The following is a 19,055-nucleotide window of genomic DNA, read 5'->3' on the forward strand; positions in this document are numbered from 1 at the left end:
TTAGCAATCTCAGCATGTTGCACTTTAATAATTTAAGAATCAAGTTAAGTACTAGTGGCATGTCAAGAAAATATGTTTTAAATTCCAACGGTCAAACATCAAAAATTGGATAATGGACCAATTTTTCTGGGCTTTACCCCCAAATCTAATTAAGGAGTCATACACTGGAATACCAAAAGAAATAAACAGAGTTCAGTCTAGAAATATTAAAACTGAACCCTTCTTTACTAAGTAAGTAAAATAAGAAAGATATCTTTATTTTTTAATCACAATGTCTGATATTTTAGTAATTATGATTCAAATAAACATTCATTTTATGTTCTCATTACTGAGTGTAAAATGCTAATACAAAATCTACTTTATCCACTGATGTCCTACCCTATTTGCCTATGAAATGAAGGACTACCTAGACAAACTACATAACATTTACACAAAGTAAAAGAGACATTTCAAAGAAATATTTCTGAAAATAAAAATTCATAAAGATAGAAATGTATTATTTCACAAAATTAAAAAAGGATTAAAACCAAAATTATTTTGTGATTTGCATGTATCTTTAAGCCAGCAGATATTTTCAATATAGTTCAGTCATCTTTGGTGTTCAGAACAATTGATTCAAGTAAAAGACCTGACACCAGGAAAAAAAAAATCATGATATATGTAAACTAAAATAAATTTGGACTTCTACAAATTTAAGACTGCATTTAGATAAGTGTCTTTACAGTTATATGTACAATTTTGGAAGCAAAATCATTTCATGACATAAACTAAGTGATTATTATACCCTAAATTATAAGACCAAAAAAGCTACTATAGATTTAGACATTCTGATAAACCCAACAAGAGATGACTTGAAAAATACTAATGTATATCTATATATCCGATTAATGAATTCCAACTACTGATAAACTGGACAATATTTCCAGGAGAATAAGGAATTTCTTTACTATATTACTGAGGCAAACAGAACTTGGTATCTAAAACAGAATGTTTAAAATATACATACCAAGAAAATACCTGAATGGGAGTTGGGGCAGACAACACAGTGGTTAAGATTTCATACAGTTCTGAAGTCTAGCAGATCTGGGTTTAGAATCCTGGTTTTGCCAACTGCTACCTAGGATCAGTCACTGGAACTTCACTGAGCCTCTACTTCATTGGTTAAAAAGCTCTCAGGACCCTTTTTCAGGAAATCCTGATGATTAGCATAGGATGCCCCGGTGCTCAGTAAGGATTAGCTATCATCGAAGTTCTTTTTTATTATCACAGTGTCCAGACAAATCATTTTAGCAGTTTGTGGAATGTTTTTTCTCATCATATTCTATCATCTATTTGGTGAACATAAGATTCAAATACTCTCCCAGAGATGTAAACTTGTATCATGTATCAACATATAAATGACTGTTTTAGGAAACATCTTATCATCCTGGATTTCCTGTGACAATATGTTGTTGGTGAATAATATGAATAAACAAGTTAAACTGTTAAACTGAACAGAATAACCTGAAGCTTAACTGCCTTATACAGACTTTAGCTTGGTTTCATAAAGGCCTTAACATCATTGTAAATTCAGAATGGACCAGCCACTTTCTGTCTCCTTAAGACTTGCTTGCATGGGGAAATTAAGAAAAATGGTTCACTTGGTCCATTGAATAGAAAATGTCCTTAGTAGTTATCAATTCGGTTTATGTACCAAGAAAACAAATGTAAAGGTAGTCACAGAAGAGAAATAGGGCCTTGTCTCTTCTAAAGACAAGGAACTATAATTAACAGTAGTAAACTTTTTTTTTTTAAACTAGGTGAAGATGGGGTAAGGAGAATTTTGCATGGAACTATGGACATCCCATGCTTCTCTCTCCATTCCTACTTTTCCCACTTAGAGATATAAAATACAACTTCAAAAAAGGAGCCTTCTTATTAAAATACTTTTATAGGGGAGACACACACACACATTCACAAACATGTACATGTAATAACTTTCTGATCCTCTAGTACATTATTCAATACAGGCTATAAAGTAAATTCAGCATATTTGTCATATTGTAAAGTATATAGCGATTTCCCAGTAAAGTTTAAAAAACAACCCAAACACAAGAAGGTATCAATGCACTAAACATTATTCTCCAGAAAAAACATATTAAAAATAAAAGCTTAACTTCAACAACTATAGAAATGTTCTAAGGCAAATGTAGTTAATTAGGAAATGATAAACAAACTAAAGGAAATACCAGGATCTGATACAACAGAATATAGTTCCATAATAATGAAATATAAAAGTGATCAAATAAAGGAACAAATATGAAAAATTTCCAAGTTATGACCCTTGTTTTGACCTAATTTTCAGAAAAGTCTGGTCAGCAAACAGCAAAATAAGGAGGTGCTAACTTTAACCCAATTTTATAACAGTAGAATAGGAGTGTGTAGTCAGCACACCTGACACTTAAAGAAAAAAAACTCCCAAAGACAAGTATGCAATCAATTAATAAAAAACTATAGTAAACCATACACACACAGAAAAGGGGCTGTGTTCATTTCACTAGTGAGCAGCAGATGGTATTAGGGCTGTCAACAAAATACTTCATTCTGCAGGCACCTTAACCCCTGTTTTGGTAACTCAGTATCATTAAATGTAAAAAATCACTGTCTAATGTTTAATTTATGTATGTTATAGATGTTGTCATCCCAACTTCAAACAATCCCCACAACTGACCTAAATCAGTGACTGATGCAGAGGGATTACTGAGAGATCCTGAATGAGAAGCCCGAATGAGGCCAACAGTTAATAAATTATAATGAAGAAAAAAGATTTACTCTGATTTAAAACCTCCTTCAATAATAATATAAAAGATACTTACTGTAATGAAAACAAGTAACATTTTTTAATATTGACTAATTCCTCCTCTTGCTACAAATTTTCTATTTGATTAAACTTCAATTATGACTAAAGCATAATTCAACTAGGTACCTGAATTAATGTATCATTAAGTTTTTCAGGAAAGGTAGCCTTATCTATGAATTTTTAGCTTCAGAAATTGAAGGTACAGAAGCATCAAATATACATTTAACCAAAGACAACTGGAAATTAGAAAGTGAAGGGGGTTTTATCAGTGGTTCTTGTGATATCAAGGCAAGACAAGAATGTAGCTGTTTGACAAAACGTGGGTTTGTATTCAAGAAAAGCAAAGAGAAGTAGAAATACTTTTCAGTTAGTTTTGCTAACAAGAAACTAGAGGACTCTACAAAAAATATAATAAAACACTATCATTTGCTTGGCTACATTTGCACTTAATGGACATGGGATGAAAATATGAACCAACTTGGAATGAAAATGCCATAATCTCACAGTCAACTCCTCATTGCAGACACTAATGAGATAAGGGGTTATCTTAAGTAATTCAGAACAACAGACACAGAGTTCTCAAATTACTCCTACTTTTCCCATCTTAAAGTACTCTGTCCCTCTAAATGTTTAGACTTTGGTGTTTTGGGGTCCAAAAATGGGCCATCTCCAGACCATCTCCAAAGTAAACAATACATCCACAGATAACTGAGTTGATGTGACTGACAAATATGCCAATCAATAAACTGCACATGGACACTACATGCCAAGCATGCTTCAGAGTAATTTCTGAAACTGTAAGAATGAGGGAAGATGACTGAGACTTCCCTAGCAAGAGCAAAACATGCCAGTGTCTAGTTAAGAAAACTCTGAGTAGCTTACCTCCTGCAGTAGATCAGCCTGCTCAATTGCTTTAAGGACATTCTTCTTGGATGTCTCCTGAACTTCTCCTCCCAAAAGAAACTCATCCAAAATAAAATAAGCCTTCTCAAAATTGAAAATGATATCAAGTTCACACACCTGAAAAGCAAAAATAAATAAATAAAACCTGAAGAAAGCAGAAGATATTTATCTACTATCAGGTAGTCAATAAAATCTGACCAGAGTGAATTAATCTAATTATATCTAAAAATGGCAATCCTGCTAACTAAGCATCATTGATTTAGTCAGCTTAACTTCAAGTCCCAAGTACTTGAAACACACAATGCCTTCAAGCTAAGAAAGACCAGGTTCTGCAAGCTCCTAACATGGGCAACTTAATAATGATTTTCTACTCATAAAGACTGGTCTTTTGAAATATTTACATATTTCTGGGTAATATGATTACAAGTGCTAACCAAATCTAAATTCTATACTAAGCACTTCCAGTATATTAATCTTTACAGCTGGACTCCTTTCTATTTCACTATTTTAAACTTCATTCTCACCAGCATAATTAAATGAGTAGGTCTGTGGGGTCAAGCAATTCTGGCAGTTAACTGACTAGGCAATTCTGACATGCAATGACAAGAAATAGAGTCATTCCTTCCCTCTCTTGAGGTTACTGTCAAATAGAATTCTGAAGACAAATAATAAACTTGTTACAGAAAAGGTTAAAAAATATATATTATGGCATTCAATTTCCTAAAACAAAATACTACTCACACTGCCAAAATACTTGTCAAGTAATTCCACGTAACGATGAATTATTTCCAGGGTAATTAGTTCGTTGTCCTGGTCCTCAATAGCACAGCAAAAATACAGACTGGCATATCTGTAACAAAAAACAGATGCAGAAAAACATTTACCCTATAATCATGTATTTTCTAAAATATACTTTCATATCCTATCGTGAAAGACCTTGTGCCTATACAATTTATTTCCTCTTTACAACAGCAAATTGTTTTTCTCCTAGACTATAAAATAATAAATGTACAAAAAAGAAATTCTGAAAAGTACAGGAAAGCCAAAAAAAAAAAAATCACACACTATCTAGAAAGAGTTATTTATTTGCTCTTCCTTCATTCAGGCTCCTTTTGTAGGAATATTCTAAAACATAGTTGACATACGTTGTTCTGAATTTTACTTAAAACAAAATGCACTGTGTGACTATTTCAAACCACAAGTAAACAGGGAAGAAAATAAACTTTCCAACTGAAGGATTTATTGAAGATACTGTCAACATGAAGTCAATGTTCTGGAATGTTTTACTAAAACGTAATATACACACAGAGAAGACCTCAAGTCATAAATGTACAGCTTGATGATTTTCACTGTGAACGTACCTGTGGTACCAGCACTTGGACCACAAAACAGAATTATTACTGAACCTCTGAAGCCCCTCTTCTAACCTCTCCAGGTCACAGCCTCCTATCCCCAAAGGTAACTACTATCTTGACTCCTAACAGCATAGAATTATTTTTAAAGGAGGTATATAGGATTGTGGAAAATAAGCCTTGAGGGGGAAAAAAAACAAGTTGCAAGTATCACAGAAGTTGCAGAAAGAGAACAGGGAAAACTAAGACATGTCCTCAAATTTTCTAAGTTTTCCTTGTTGAAGTTCAGGCTATTTACCCTTGAAGAAGGTATAAGGTTGGAAAACTCATATTCTCCAAATAAGAATTCTAGTACATGGGACTAGGTTATACTTGACCCAAGGAAGCCAAAACTTATTAACACAAAACCTTGAGGCACAACAAAGGATGACCTAACCAAGTCCTTTGAGGAGGATTAAAAGTATTTTCAAATGGTTTAAATGTGTTTGAAGCTTTTGAAAAGGAACAAAATGAAAAACTAAGACATTCCAAATAAGTCTCAGGTGCCGTTATAATTTCCACTGAGGAGCATTTAAGCAATTTTTAGGAAAAACAATGGGTAATCACTGCTCATAGCATTAATGTAAAATAATACACAAACACACACACATACAACCTCAGTTTTGAAATCCAATGAATTTCTGCTCTTCAGTCTGAGAATAACTAGCATTTTCATAACACTATTAATTTCAATATTACCAAAAAACATTTCCTCTTATTTGAGCTTTTCAACAGTAAACACCATCATCCTTGATTACAGAAGAAAACAGAGGCCCAAAAGTACAAGGCCTGCCAAGTGGTTGAACTGGGACAAGAAATCTGATCTTGAGACCTTAACTCCAGGCCTTTTTCCACCTACCATAGTGACTCCCTTGTCATACACGTACACTAGTTGCCATGTCCATTCTATCTGATTTCTACATTCACGACGTTATTTTAAATGGTTGGTCTCCTGCAGTCTTTGAGAAGGCATTCAAGCACATTCGTTTATTATCATAAAGGGCACAACATGCACCACCTCCAACTTTACTAACAAAGCGCTCCCTCTCCCAGCACTATTCTGTTTATTGCTTTAAAGGCAATGAGATATTCCAACCCAACCTTCCATCCTCCTTAACCCATGCTGCTCAAATAGAGTTGTAAATCTGGAAAACTGATACAAATGACACATAAGATTCTCTGAATTAATAAAACTAAAGATGAAAGGGAAAGATATTAAAAATGGTAAATAAAAAACTGACACGACTAGCTGATATGAACACAGTGCTAAATAAATTCTACTAGAAAGAATTTACTAATAGGCAATGTTGGGTAAAATTCCTTTTACTTTTAATTTCAAGATTTCTCCAATGCTACTGTTAAGCAATCTAATGCTTACATCACTCTTGTTCCTTAAACACAGAACTGCCTTCTACTTATAAATAAATAGCATTTAAACAGTAGTCAAAGGTCCTAGATTGTATGAATCATTCAGAAATATTATTTTAATATCAAATTAAATGAATTCTTCACTGTAGGTGAACATCTAGTTATTAGGACCATAAGAAGGCACCTCGTTCCAAAAAGTTTAAGGAAGAAACAGAAGCATAATAACAGGTAACATTCATTGAATCCTCACTGTGACTAAGGCACTAAATGTTACCTAAGGCCTTGGCATAATTTACCATTTTAATCCTCACAAAAAAACTTTCAGAGAGATACCATTATTATTTGCATTTATAGGAGATTTGGGCTTAACTGAGTAACCTTCTCAGGAACAGTAATCTGACTCCAGAGCCCAAGTTTTATATTAAAAACTACAGTCCAAAACTGTATTAAATAAAGTAATCCTGCAACTGGTAAAAATTAAAACATATTCAAAGCAATATTTCACATGCTCTGAGGGAAAGAAAAATTGTTATACTGATTTAGTAAAAGATTACCAAGAGAACCTGAAGAGTATTCCTTATTTTTAGAACCAAGTGATTTAAAAAAAAAATTCAATAATGAATTCATTTTGTTCTCTCAGTGCCTATTTGTAAGTCTAAATCTGAAGTAAAATTAATAGACTAGTAAGAAAGAAGGTATGTTTGGTTATTTTTAGCAGAGTAGATTAAGGCTTACTCTAATTACTGGCACTCAGAGAACATCTGAAAGTGCCTATTCTTATATTCATAACACATGACTTCTCCCCAGTCAGCTAAATATCAGCTGACTATGGATGAACGTAACCAAACTGTTCTCAATATTCTACTGGTATGTCATTAAAAATTCTTTTGTTAGTGAAGAAAATCAATACAGTACTCTTAAACAAATTCTGAAGCTCGTAATTGGTAGGTGTATATTTTTTAAAGACTTTAATCCTGTAACATGCTGCACAAAATAGGAATCAAAAAAGCAGTGTTTTCTGTCTTCGCAGGATCTTCAAGAGTATTTATTTTAGAGATGAGGAAACAAAGGCAAAATGACCTGTTCAAAGTCACAAAACTAATGGCACAAAGGAACTGAACTTAAGTCCCCAGATTTTCAGTCTATTTTTTCAGCTTACTCCACTCTCTCATCTCTCCCTCCCCAAGAGGGGCAACTGTAAGAAAGGCTCAGGAATAAAGAATGTGGATGAGGCAACTTGAAGAAGGCAAACAGAAAGATCACTTGGTGATATGAACAGCAAAAAATGCTAGTTCAGAATTTCTCAGGAGCTAAGTGGTAATTCTTTTACTTAAAAGGTCTTCTCTTCCAGCTGGACCAGGGAAATAACCACCTGTTCATATCTACCAAAAAAATGTCCTTAAGGTGCTAGGAAAGTTTCTAGTATAAAATGGGATCTAACTTTTGTATGTGAATTTCATCTTAGCAAAGCTGGTATTTTTAAATGCATCTTTATTTATAGGAATTTGATGTAAATATCAGAGTCAGGTGAGACTACACTTTACAGGTTTTTACAACAGAAAAAGCAGTATCCCAACATGGATGGGCTGAATGCTATGCACAGTACCAACTAGCGCTTCTTTCCTCTTGATGGACAGGCCATCTCCTTCAGCTCCAAGAATCTTGATTCCCGGGACTGATTCCCTTGCTAGTATTTTCCTCCTCCACATGGGGGACTCCTTTCCCCATCTAGAAATAAGCTTAAGTTTCTCATGCCATTTTTTAACCCTGTCTCCCCACTCCTGTCTATGGGTGGTTATCACCTCTTCTGTCCTTCATAGCAAAGCTTCCCCCGCCCCCCCCGCCCCCCCACCCCCCCCAACAGTCTACACCTGCTGTTTTATTGTCTCTACCTCTTCACACTTTGTCCTATTTTTTCAAGAGTTCTGTCTCTACTATTTCACTGAAAAGGACATTTTGTGAAATGCTCACTGTAAAATCTAATAGATTCTTCACTTTAGTTGACCTTCATGCAACATTTGGCACTGGTGACCTTAGTTTTGAACTCTCTCCCCTTCCCTAAGGTGACTGACCCTATAACTTACCCTCTGTCTGCCGCTTAAATGCTGGTGATTAACACTTTACGCCTCATTTCCCCCCAGATGTCCATGCCTATGCCCACCCTGAGAAACCTAGGCATCTCCAAATCGTCACACAGGCTCCTCAAAGTCAACTTTCTACCTCACCATTTACCTCATCAGCTGAACCAGAATCACCCCAGTCCTCCCCCTCTTTCACTGCCCTCCCTGCTTCTAGCAATGACCAAGTCTTACCAAACTTACCTCAGCAACAACTCTTCCACCTGCTGAGCCCACAGCAGAAATCTTCCTTCAGGACCGACATAACCTAATAGATCCCTCAGGTGCCAGTCTCAGCCCTCCCCCTACCCATTTTCCAACTACAGGATCCTTAAAGAAATGCAAATTTTCTTCTCATCCCAGCTTAAAACCCTTGCCTCCAGGTTTAAGATTTGAGTTCTGGCCCCTATGGCAGTCATGAGCAACTGACCTTGGACAAGTCACTTCTCCCAAATTCTCATTTTTTTAAAATAAAACTCAGTTTTGACCAACAGTAGTGGTTTTCAAACTCAGGAGCCCTACACAGAGGGTGGAAGCCAAGTGAGTAGAGATACAGTCACACAAGCACCTCCACTTCCACTTGTTTCATTTAAGGTTTCATCTCTGGGACAAAAAGTTTCTTTAAAAAAAAAAAACACTTGACTAGATTACTCTAAAACATCTTCCTCCTCTAAAATGGTATTTTTATGAGTTTTCTCAACAAATACTACAGCAAACACTGGATACAAAATCACCCAAAGATGACTAAATTCATTCGATTGTAAAGAGGAGTCTATGGTATTTTAAAAATTGTAGAGTCATCCATGGTATTTTAAAAATTCTACATGTTCTATAATCTTCATGTCTTTCTTTGCCATCTTGCCCACAACCCCATCCATAGTAAAGTGGAATAAATGAAAACTGAGATAACACCCAGACTTCTCTTTGACCCTCCTTGCAATCCACAGTTAGTTCTCTGCACAGCCCCCACAGAAGAGAATTTTTATATGCATGAACATTCTTATCTTAAATTCAGAAAGTTAACTGTAAGGGAACAGAAATAGTGAAGAAACAAAGTGATTATATTTCTTTTAACCCTATTAGAACAATCTTGAGAAGTTTAAGGTATCAAAAAGGTTTCAGCTATTAATAAAGATGTATAACATCATTTAAAAGCTTAGTGTTCAAAGCCAATCTATGAGTCATTTTGCAACATCAAAATTTTTAAAATCTGTTCTGGGCAAAATTATCTATCTACCAGATCTAATCACACCACCACCACAGCAACAAGTGTACTTCAAACTAATAAGCAGTAACGAACAAATCGTGTATATATCCGATTTTTAAACATCTATGACTAAAACAGTGTACATATCCAAGGAGTTTATACATGAATAAGAGATTCTGAAAGTCAGATTAAAAGGCATATCAAATACCAGTCATTACGGATTTGCGGGGAGAAGGGAGGGGGAGGTAAATGCTTATCTAAATTCAGAAAATTACTCACACAATTTAAAATACTGATTTTATTTTCCCCTGCAAAGAAATGAATTATTTCAGTTTTCCTAAAAAGATGATTAAGCATGAAGTATCATTTATGCCTTTAGTTACATAATTTCGTTTAAAAAGAGTCCCATGATTTTATCATTTCACCAAAACAGTAGTTATCTTAAAAGTACAAAGCTTTACCTTAAGACTATTTCATTTATATCTTTAGTAATCTTTATTTATAAATGTAATCTCTTGAAAGTCTGCAATTTCCACATTATAAATGATCTAATATCTGATTCTATTTCATCCTTCTAATAAATAAAAATTATACCTTTTGTAAACAATCTTCAGATCTCGCCATTCAAGAAAGCTGCACATTTTAGGTTTCCGTGCTAAAACGGTTTGAACAAGTTCTCTTGTGATCTTTTTCTTCTCTTTGTCTGATAATGGGACATACCATTTCTGCAGTCGAAGCTTTCCCTGACGACTAAAAAGCAACATAAACTGCATCTGTTAAGATAAACAGAACCAAGATTACAGGCAATACTTTGATTCAATAAAGTTAAGATTAAGATGACACGTGGCAAAGAGAAGCTTTGAGGGACAGGGCGTTTAGCCAACAAATGATGAGTAGCCATCAATATTTCTATGCTAGTTAAAATAGCAGGAAATTCTTGTAGAAAGATCTTTCCACCAGATGCAAATCCTCCCACCTCACCCTGTTCCATTTAAGTTTGGAGGAGGGGGGAGGACAAAAACAGGTGAGGTGAAAATTCTGATGAAAAAGAAAGATAATTCTTGCAATTTAAGAAACTATTGTGTATGTGTGCTATAGGAATGTATATGGATCAAAGGAGAACTGTTGACATCAACTGGTTTAGATGCATTGGAAATAAACAGACCTACTATTTTCCACCCTACACAGAACAAGCTGTTCTAGAGCCAAACTGAATTACTTGTAGACAGACTGTTATAACTTGAAATGCTGTCTTCAGTTTATGTTTACATATTTTAAGCAAAACAAAAGAACTAAAATATAAACCAAAAAAATCCCATAAACACACATTTTTCTTAATAAAAGCCTGATTAAAAAAATTCGCATCTCATTTTAAAAATTCCAACATAAATATACACACAATAAAGTGAGTTAATATAGTTTTACCAAAGAGAATATAAACCTTTAAAAAGCCAAACTAAGAGCTACACACATTCAGACATTATACGAAATACTTCATTTAAAACGATTTAAAAACATAGCATCTACAGATGGAGTGGATGCTGAATTCTAGTGTATTTCACGCAAACTATTTTGTATACATTTATTTAGAATCTGCAAATGATGATTAGTCTACATGTTTTAATTTTTAAGGAAACCTTCTTGTAATTCAGTCTCCCCAACTGCAAACAGAAAGCATTGTTTCTACAAAGGTAATTTAAAGGTAGAAATTAGATATTTTCTTTTCTTTTAATTATTCTAAGTTTCAGTACTAGTTTCTGCAAGTAGGATTCAGCCTGACTCTTGGTATTAACCACACCATACTGAATTTGAACATGGGGTGGGGGAATTTACACCATCCATCTGAATAAAATGGGCGCTAAATTTCGCCAAGAAATCATTGCCGCTTTTTGTAATAATCCAAACGGGCATCAATAAGGTATTTAGAAATTTACGATGCGACAATTTAACTTAAATAAAGTTGAAACTGGCTGTTAACATCACACTTAAAACGCATCACTGGCACGAAATAAACGAACAATACTGGTGATGTCAAACCTCATACAGAAGTCCTGTTAAGACAGCGACATTAGAAGGGGACAGCAAGTAACGCATCAACTGGACAATGTTTCACGCAAACCCGTTAGCAGAACTTGGAAAAGAACAGACCCGTATTCCAGGATCTTGGAGACCAGGAGGACTGGGGGTTTGCTTTTGAAACTCTAGGACTCAAGGGAGTCTATAGCAAGGTCCTCCATCTCTCCCCACCATCACTTTATATGACGAATAAATAATTTATGCTCTTTAAAATAAATTATATGTTAACATAGGATGATGCCTGGTCGCAAGGCACAAGTATTCCTTCCCTCTAGTTAAAAACCAACGCTCCGATTTTGCTTCAAATCACAAGGCGCCTCAATTCCTGGAGATTGGTATTAAAAACAATGGGCTCGGCCGCGGAGCGGGCTCGGGGCCAGTGGCCGTTGCCTGCCCGCCGCCCCACGGGGCCGCACTCCATCACTGACCGATCGAGCCCGGGCGAGGTGACAAGCAAGGAGCGGGGAAGACAATGGCAACCGCCGCCGCGCAGGGGGCGCCAAGAGTCCTCCGTCTCCGCCGCCCCCGGCCGCCGACCCCGCCCGCAAATGCCCCGCAAAACTTGAGGCGATTCCCAAACCACAGGTGCCGCGGACCCGCTGCAGCGTCCGAAACTGGCCCCCGCAGCCCGGGACGCGGCGCCGAGTGGAGAGGGGCGCGGAAGCAAAGAGAAGTGAGTTTCGGGGCGCGGTGCCCCAGTAGCGGGCCGGGCGGGCGGGCGCGGGGTGGGGTCGTCCAGGCGCTCGTTGGGCGGCGGGGGGCTCGCCCGACCCTCCCTCCCCACTCCCCGACCCCGGTGTCCCCGCTCGCCTCCCGGGACTTACGGCGGCCGCGGGCCGCGACTGCGGCGGGGCTCGGCCGGCGGCGGCGGCGGCAGCGTCGGCGGCGGCGACTAAGGGGAAGCCCCTGTCGCTGAGCTGAGGAAGAGAAGCCGTTTTGCTGTGGGGAGGGGACCCGGTTCGCGGAGGGAAGGCTTAGGCTGAGAGGGGAGGGCGAGCCGACAGACCCCGCCCCGGGGGCCGGACGAGGGAGGAGCCGGGGCTGCGGCGAGCAGAGGGGCGGGCTGGGCGGTGCGCTGGATGCAGCTCGGCTGTTGCCAACGGCTCCGAAGGCAGCTCAGGTGACCGCGAAGTCCGAGGAATCTGATTGGCCGCGTCTCTACCGAGAGGGAGGTCCGGACCGGAAGCCAGGCCACGTGACCCGGAAGCGGCTGTTGCCAGGGCTGGCGCGCCTGCGCTCTCCTGAGTGCGCTTCTCTGACGCGCGCGGCTGTCGGGTCTATTTTGTGGAGAGAAGACAGTGTTTCACTGTGCCGTTTATTGACCGTACTAAGCTGGGCAGGGAAGGTCCGTACTTCCAAGAACCACATTCGAGCTCCGACAACTCTCGGTGCCCCGAGAGGGTGGGACGGGGCCGTTTAATGGCCGGTACTGTTGGTGAGGGGAGAGAGGGAGTGCTGCAACTCGGAAGAAAACAAAGCTCTTTCGTGGAGCTCGTGCACGCGTTTAGAGGGCTTTTTTGCAATTACTTTGCCTCAAAACCACCGGGAATCCGGCCCTTCCCATCGCAGTGCTGCAGTCCTAGACACCTTTTCGCCCCAAACTGTGCAACTGTCTCTTGCCGGGGCTTGCCTCGCCCATCCTCAGTGCTGCGAACCTGAGGAGTTACTGTCCGTTCCCTGTTGAAAAGCCCGACCGGCACCTCTTCTAGATTCCGCTGCTTTCACCCTCACCTCCCCCACAGCCGCTTGGGTTCCAGTTTAGTCTTGCCGACGACTTTCTCTGCCTGGCATGCCCTTGCTCTCAAATGTCACAGCTCCTATGAAGCCTCACTCACCCATATACCCATTAGCACATCTTGAGTTTTATTCATTTTGCATCCCAGCCTAGTTCTCTGCCTGGTATGTAACACCACTAATAAATGTGAGTTGACTGATAAGGACTCTAAAACGGTAGATTTGTTTGTTAAGAGCCATGGTGCTGAGCATTGTGTCTGGCACATAATGGATGTCCATTTTTTTCGATTGAGAGAGTGGTTGAATCATCCAGTCCGACTCATCTTTTACAGATGAGTAAAGGGGAGCCCCACGGGATTAAGTGACCTTGCTTGAGCAGCCACGGGTTTCTTATGTCGAACGCTATTCATTATCCCAGTCACCGGTTCTTACAAAGGAAATTTAGAATATTGCTTTTGTTAAGCTATGGCCTTTTTGCAGAGGCACCCAAACATAGTCGCCAGAATTTTTTAATGGCCCAAAGGGAAAGTTTTCTAGGAAGCGAAGTTTAATCAATCTAAAGGAATCCTTTACTAGGGATTGTGTTCTTTTCACGTGTGTTAAAATGTCTGTAAAACTAAGTACATAATAGGGATTTGGGGGCATTTTTTAATGCCCTTCTTTGGCAAGATAAAAATGTATATTACCTCCCCTTTCAGACACTGCTATGCTGCTTGGAAATTTTGCTACTAATGTGTATGATAAACATTTACTGTAATATTTTAAAAGTGGTCAACATAAAGCACAGAGTTGACTTCCTGTAGGTCTTTAGGCCCCCTGTCCAAATTTCTCTCAGCAACCTGACCAATCCTGTCCCAGAGGCACATGTTAATGTCCCATTTCTCCCTTACTACACAAAACATGCCATTAGCCAAAGACAGATCTAGTAGTATGTAATGAAAACTCGCCCCCTGAATCCAAATCTAGAAAAGCTGCTTTTCTGTATAAAACTCATGTCCTCAAATTTCCTGAGATAACTACCTCCAAGTTTAAAGTCATTGGCTGTGTTCCTCATCTTGGTCTGTGGTTCTGAAAACGAGGCCGGGAGACTTGCTGATGACATGCTGGCAGTCTCTGATGTTCCTAGCCAAGAAAAGGTGGGGGTTAAGGGGAGGGAGGGAGAGGAATTATGGGAAAAATAATTAGCAGCTGAAAGCAGTTATTACATAATCTTGGCTGCTTATTAATTTAGCAGAAGGAATGGCTTATTAAATTCTAATAGCAACAGCACAACTGCAAACAACCTAGCAATTAACAGTGCAGGGCCCATTATTTTGTTAATATGTTCTCTTCTTTTGGCAAGTGTATAAGAACAAAATTTATAGAAGCAGATGGTCTTTTTCAGTAGATTATAGATGGCTTATTCCCAGTCTTAGATTAAGTGTTAATTGTGCATTCACTGTGAAAGACAAAAGGAGCACTGTTATTGTCTTTGTTGGTAATTAACTGCTTGACTTTGATTCCCACAATTTGGAAATTGTAGGCTTTGTTTGTTATATAGAGGGTTCTTCTCACCTAGTATCTTCTTCATCTGTCATGTTAATAGGGTATCTTGTTTTTAGTCCTCTGCTATTGTTATCTGGGTGGTCTTGATTTCTTGATTGTTATTGATTGATGGTACAAGAATTATTTTTTATGAAAAACTAAAAATAAGATTTTATTCTTTTTTTCTGATACAGGAGATATTTATTACACTACTGTTTCTCATGGAAAAAGAGCATGTGGTTTCATGACGCACGGCTGCCAGATGTTTTCCAGGTTTCAGTGGTCCTGGTAGATAAAAGAAAATTAGCAAGGTCAGAAGAGAGAAGAGATTTATCATGGAATAGAAATAACTGTATTCCAAGTGTACAGAAGGGGAAGAATTGAAGTATTTCTGGTAACCTACCTTTTATTTATGTTTTTATTAAGATATAATGGACATATCACATTATATTAATTTCAGATGTATAACATAATGATTCAATAGTTATGTATATTGCAAAATGATTGCAGTAAGTCAAGTTAACATCACTTGTTTTCTTAAAAAAAAAGTGCCTAGCTTTTATTTGTACTAAATCCAAGTGGTGAGGGTGAAATAGAGATTTCTACCTTCTAACAGTAAAATTTTGAGATTTTTATAATTTTTCAAAAATAGTTTTAATTTCCTGTTAAATATGTGATGGCCATATGTTTTTATCTCCTCTCCCTCTCAAAATGCCATTAAATGAAAAAAAAAATAAAAGAAGAGGAATATTTAAAGTATAGACCCACATAGATGGTAAGGGAGGGAATGTTAAGGGGACATTAATGTGAGGGTGTCAACAAGGGTGTCATTAAGCACTGACAAGGTGCATTATTAAGCACTGACAATTTAAGTAAAAATAGTACTGTATTTATATTGAGAATATGGAGGACAGAAGTGAAGGAATGTTGAAACAGTGCTAAGCCCTCATGCAGTAACAGAAAATAAATCTAGAAATAGAGGGTGCAACTAAAATATCCCACATACCCCAACTAAGACCTGGTGCAGCCAAATAAATAAATAAAAATGAATATTAAAAAATAACATAAGACTAAAAAGAAGAGAGAATTAGCATTATTAGCATATTTCAATACCAGGAAGTAAATTCCAGAAGCAGTGATGTCTTTCCAGGGATAGAATCTTGAGGTAGGATGTAATAAAAGTTATTATTACATTTTATTTTAGTGTAGGTTTTACTTAGTTTTTTGAAATACTGTAATGAAGTAGATAAAAACTCTTCTGTTAATGCTAGCACTGTATTATGGATTTGTGCAGTGTTCCTTTAGCCAGTCTATATGTTATTTATTATTTATTAAATAAAAATGTCTTCTAATGGAATTCAGTGCTGAATCAGTATAGAAAATCACAGCAAGTGTCAAAAAGATACTTAGAGTTTGTGAATTTGCGTCTCCTAAGATAAAATTGTTTTAAGGAGAAAACTGGCCTAAAATAATGAGGATTTATGAGCCAAATCATTTCAAGTAGAAAGGGCTGTCCCTGTCACAAAGTCTTCCACAATGAACTAAAGAGAAATGTAGAACATATGTTCTTTCTTGAAGCCTGTTTCCATAGCTTTGAAGAAAATGCAGGAAAATGACTCTTCTCCTTTTAGTATTACATTAAAGCAAGGATTCTCAGCCTGGGCAATTTTATCCCCCACCAGCGGACACTTGCCAATATCTGGAGACATTTGGGTTGTCACAGCAGGATAAGGGAGCTCAGGAACAGTTGTTGATGCTGCTGTAATGCACAGAACAGCTTCTATGACAAAGAATTATGCAGCCCAAAATGTCAATAGTGCCGAGGTTGAGAAACCTGAGTTAGTCAATGAAGAGGTTAACATGCAGCAATGGAGATATCATATAGATATTTAAAGAAATGAAATAAGCACTTACCTTCATATGTTTGTTTTCTCTTGGAATAGTTGGGGGCATTCTTAATATTTGATAGGTAAAATCCGTAACTGCTAAAAAGGCTGGCCACATATGTGAGGCAGTTAGTATTCTTTAACCTAACAAGAATAAGCTATCCAAATGGGATTTTTTTTCAAAGTGATCCTGGAATATTAGTGGGAGTTACTTACAACCAAGATCCATGAGGTGACTATTCCATACATTCATTCATTAACATACATGTTTATTATGTTTGCTCTCTGCTTGGCACTATGGAAGGTAATGTAGATACAAAGACAAGTAAGATGTTGACTCTATCCTAAAGCTCCAAAATGATCTCCTGACACAGAATTCCATGTCTTTTGGCAACAAACTCTGGATGGTCAGGGGAGCAATCACCAGTCAAACATGTGAATACATTTTCTTTTAGGAAACCCCTAGAGATGCTTCTGGAGGAGGCAATGGCACCGCATTCCAGTACTTTTGCCTGGAAAATCCCATGGATGGAGGAGACTGACTGGCTACAGTCCATGGGGTCACAAGGGTCAGACACGAACCACCACCACATCTTTATCCAATCATCTATCAAAGGACACAGGTTATTTCCATGTCTTGGCTATTGTGAATAATGCTTCTATGAACATAGTGGTGCATGATTCTTTTCAAATTAGAGTTTTTGTCTTTTCTGGATATGTGCCCAGGAGTAGGATTGCTGGATAATATGGTAACACTACTTTTAGTTTTTTAAGGAACCTCCATACTATTCTCCATAGTGACTGTATCAATTTATATTCCTATCAGCACTGCAGGAGGGTTCTCTTTCCTCCACATCCTCTCCAGCATTTATTGTTTGTGGATTTTTTGATGCTGTCCATGTTGACCCATATGAGATGTTATCTCACTGTAGTTTTGATTTGTATTTCTCTTACAATTAGCGATGTTGAACATCTTTCATGTGTCTGTTGGCCATCTGTATGTCTTCTTTGGACAAATGTTGATTTAGTCTTCTGCCTGTTTTTTGAATAGGTTTTTAAAGTATATATATATTGAGCTGTATGAGGTGGTTGTATATTTTGGAAATTTATCTCTTGTTGGTCATATCTTTTGCAAATATTTTCTCCCTTTCCATAGATTGTCTTTTCGTATTATTGGTGGTTTTCTTTACTGTGCAAAAGCTTATAAATTTGATTAGGTCCCATTTGTTTATTTTTGCTTTCATTTCTTTTTCCTCAGGAGACTGAACTAAGAAAACATTGCTATAGTTTATGTCAGATAATCTTTTGCCTGATTCTCTTTTAGAAGTTTTATGGTAAGAGTTGCTTTTCTAACGTTCCCAGGTGGTGCTGATGCTCCTGGACTTAGAATCACACTTGGAGAAACACTGTGTGTTAGTCGCTTAGTTGTATCTGACTCTTTGCGACCTCATGGACTGTAGCCTGCCAGGTTCCTCTGTCCATGGAATTCTCCAGGCAAGAATACTGGAGTGGGTTGCCATTTCTACTACCCTATAGAAAAAAAAGCTATGATAGCTAGTAGAAAATTTCTCAAAGCCAGTGATTGTGATATAATTTTCCCAGACAAATGATCTAAAAGAAACTTGAGATCTGAATATTTTTTATTGCTGATCTCATTAAGTCTTATAACATTGGGAAAGCAATATTCCCAGTTATATGAACCTGAAACTCAGTCTATATACACAACCCACAGTTGCCTATGATCATGATGTGCCTTTTACAAACTAATGTACTGTAATAGTCCAAGTTAGAAATTAGGGCACGTAGAGAAACTTGAAGGTTGTACCATAAAAATCAGATTCTTACTTGATGAATATCACTACTGATACAAATTTTTTTTCCAACTACTTCCTCCAAGTGGGGATTACCTCTAAATACTTTGTCAGCAATTACAGACATGAGGTAGAAGGGAGAGAGTTGAGAGGGACCAGCTAAACAGAATCTGTATCCCTGGATAAGGCAGAAACCACT

The 19,055-nt window shown here is 37.6% G+C and overlaps 1 protein-coding gene and 1 long non-coding RNA gene across 5 annotated transcripts in view; one reads left to right on the top strand and one right to left on the bottom strand.

Moving 5' to 3' along the window:
* The window catches only part of AP1S2 (adaptor related protein complex 1 subunit sigma 2), a 27,073-nt gene extending 13,979 nt beyond the window's left edge, over window positions 1-13,094 (bottom strand). Inside the window, exons 1-4 of one of the 4 annotated variants that reach the window (XM_070291362.1) lie at window positions 12,726-13,094; window positions 10,420-10,598; window positions 4,484-4,592; window positions 3,722-3,859 (exon numbers count right to left, since the gene is read on the bottom strand). In XM_070291362.1, the coding sequence (XP_070147463.1) occupies window positions 3,722-3,859; window positions 4,484-4,592; window positions 10,420-10,598 (426 nt within the window). In that variant the 5' untranslated portion in view covers window positions 12,726-13,094. The remainder of the gene's footprint in view (window positions 1-3,721; window positions 3,860-4,483; window positions 4,593-10,419; window positions 10,599-12,725) is intronic. The other 3 variants (XM_070291364.1, XM_070291365.1, XM_070291363.1) reach the window with 3 other exon arrangements.
* On the top strand, window positions 12,962-18,268 carry LOC138930917 (uncharacterized). Its single transcript, XR_011446285.1, has 3 exons — window positions 12,962-13,246; window positions 15,354-15,553; window positions 17,501-18,268. It is a non-coding gene; the product is annotated as an uncharacterized lncRNA (long non-coding RNA).
* The last annotated feature ends 787 nt before the right edge of the window (window positions 18,269-19,055 follow it).

The sequence above is a fragment of the Ovis canadensis genome, chromosome X (assembly GCF_042477335.2).
Source record: "Ovis canadensis isolate MfBH-ARS-UI-01 breed Bighorn chromosome X, ARS-UI_OviCan_v2, whole genome shotgun sequence".
NCBI lineage: Eukaryota > Metazoa > Chordata > Mammalia > Artiodactyla > Bovidae > Ovis > Ovis canadensis.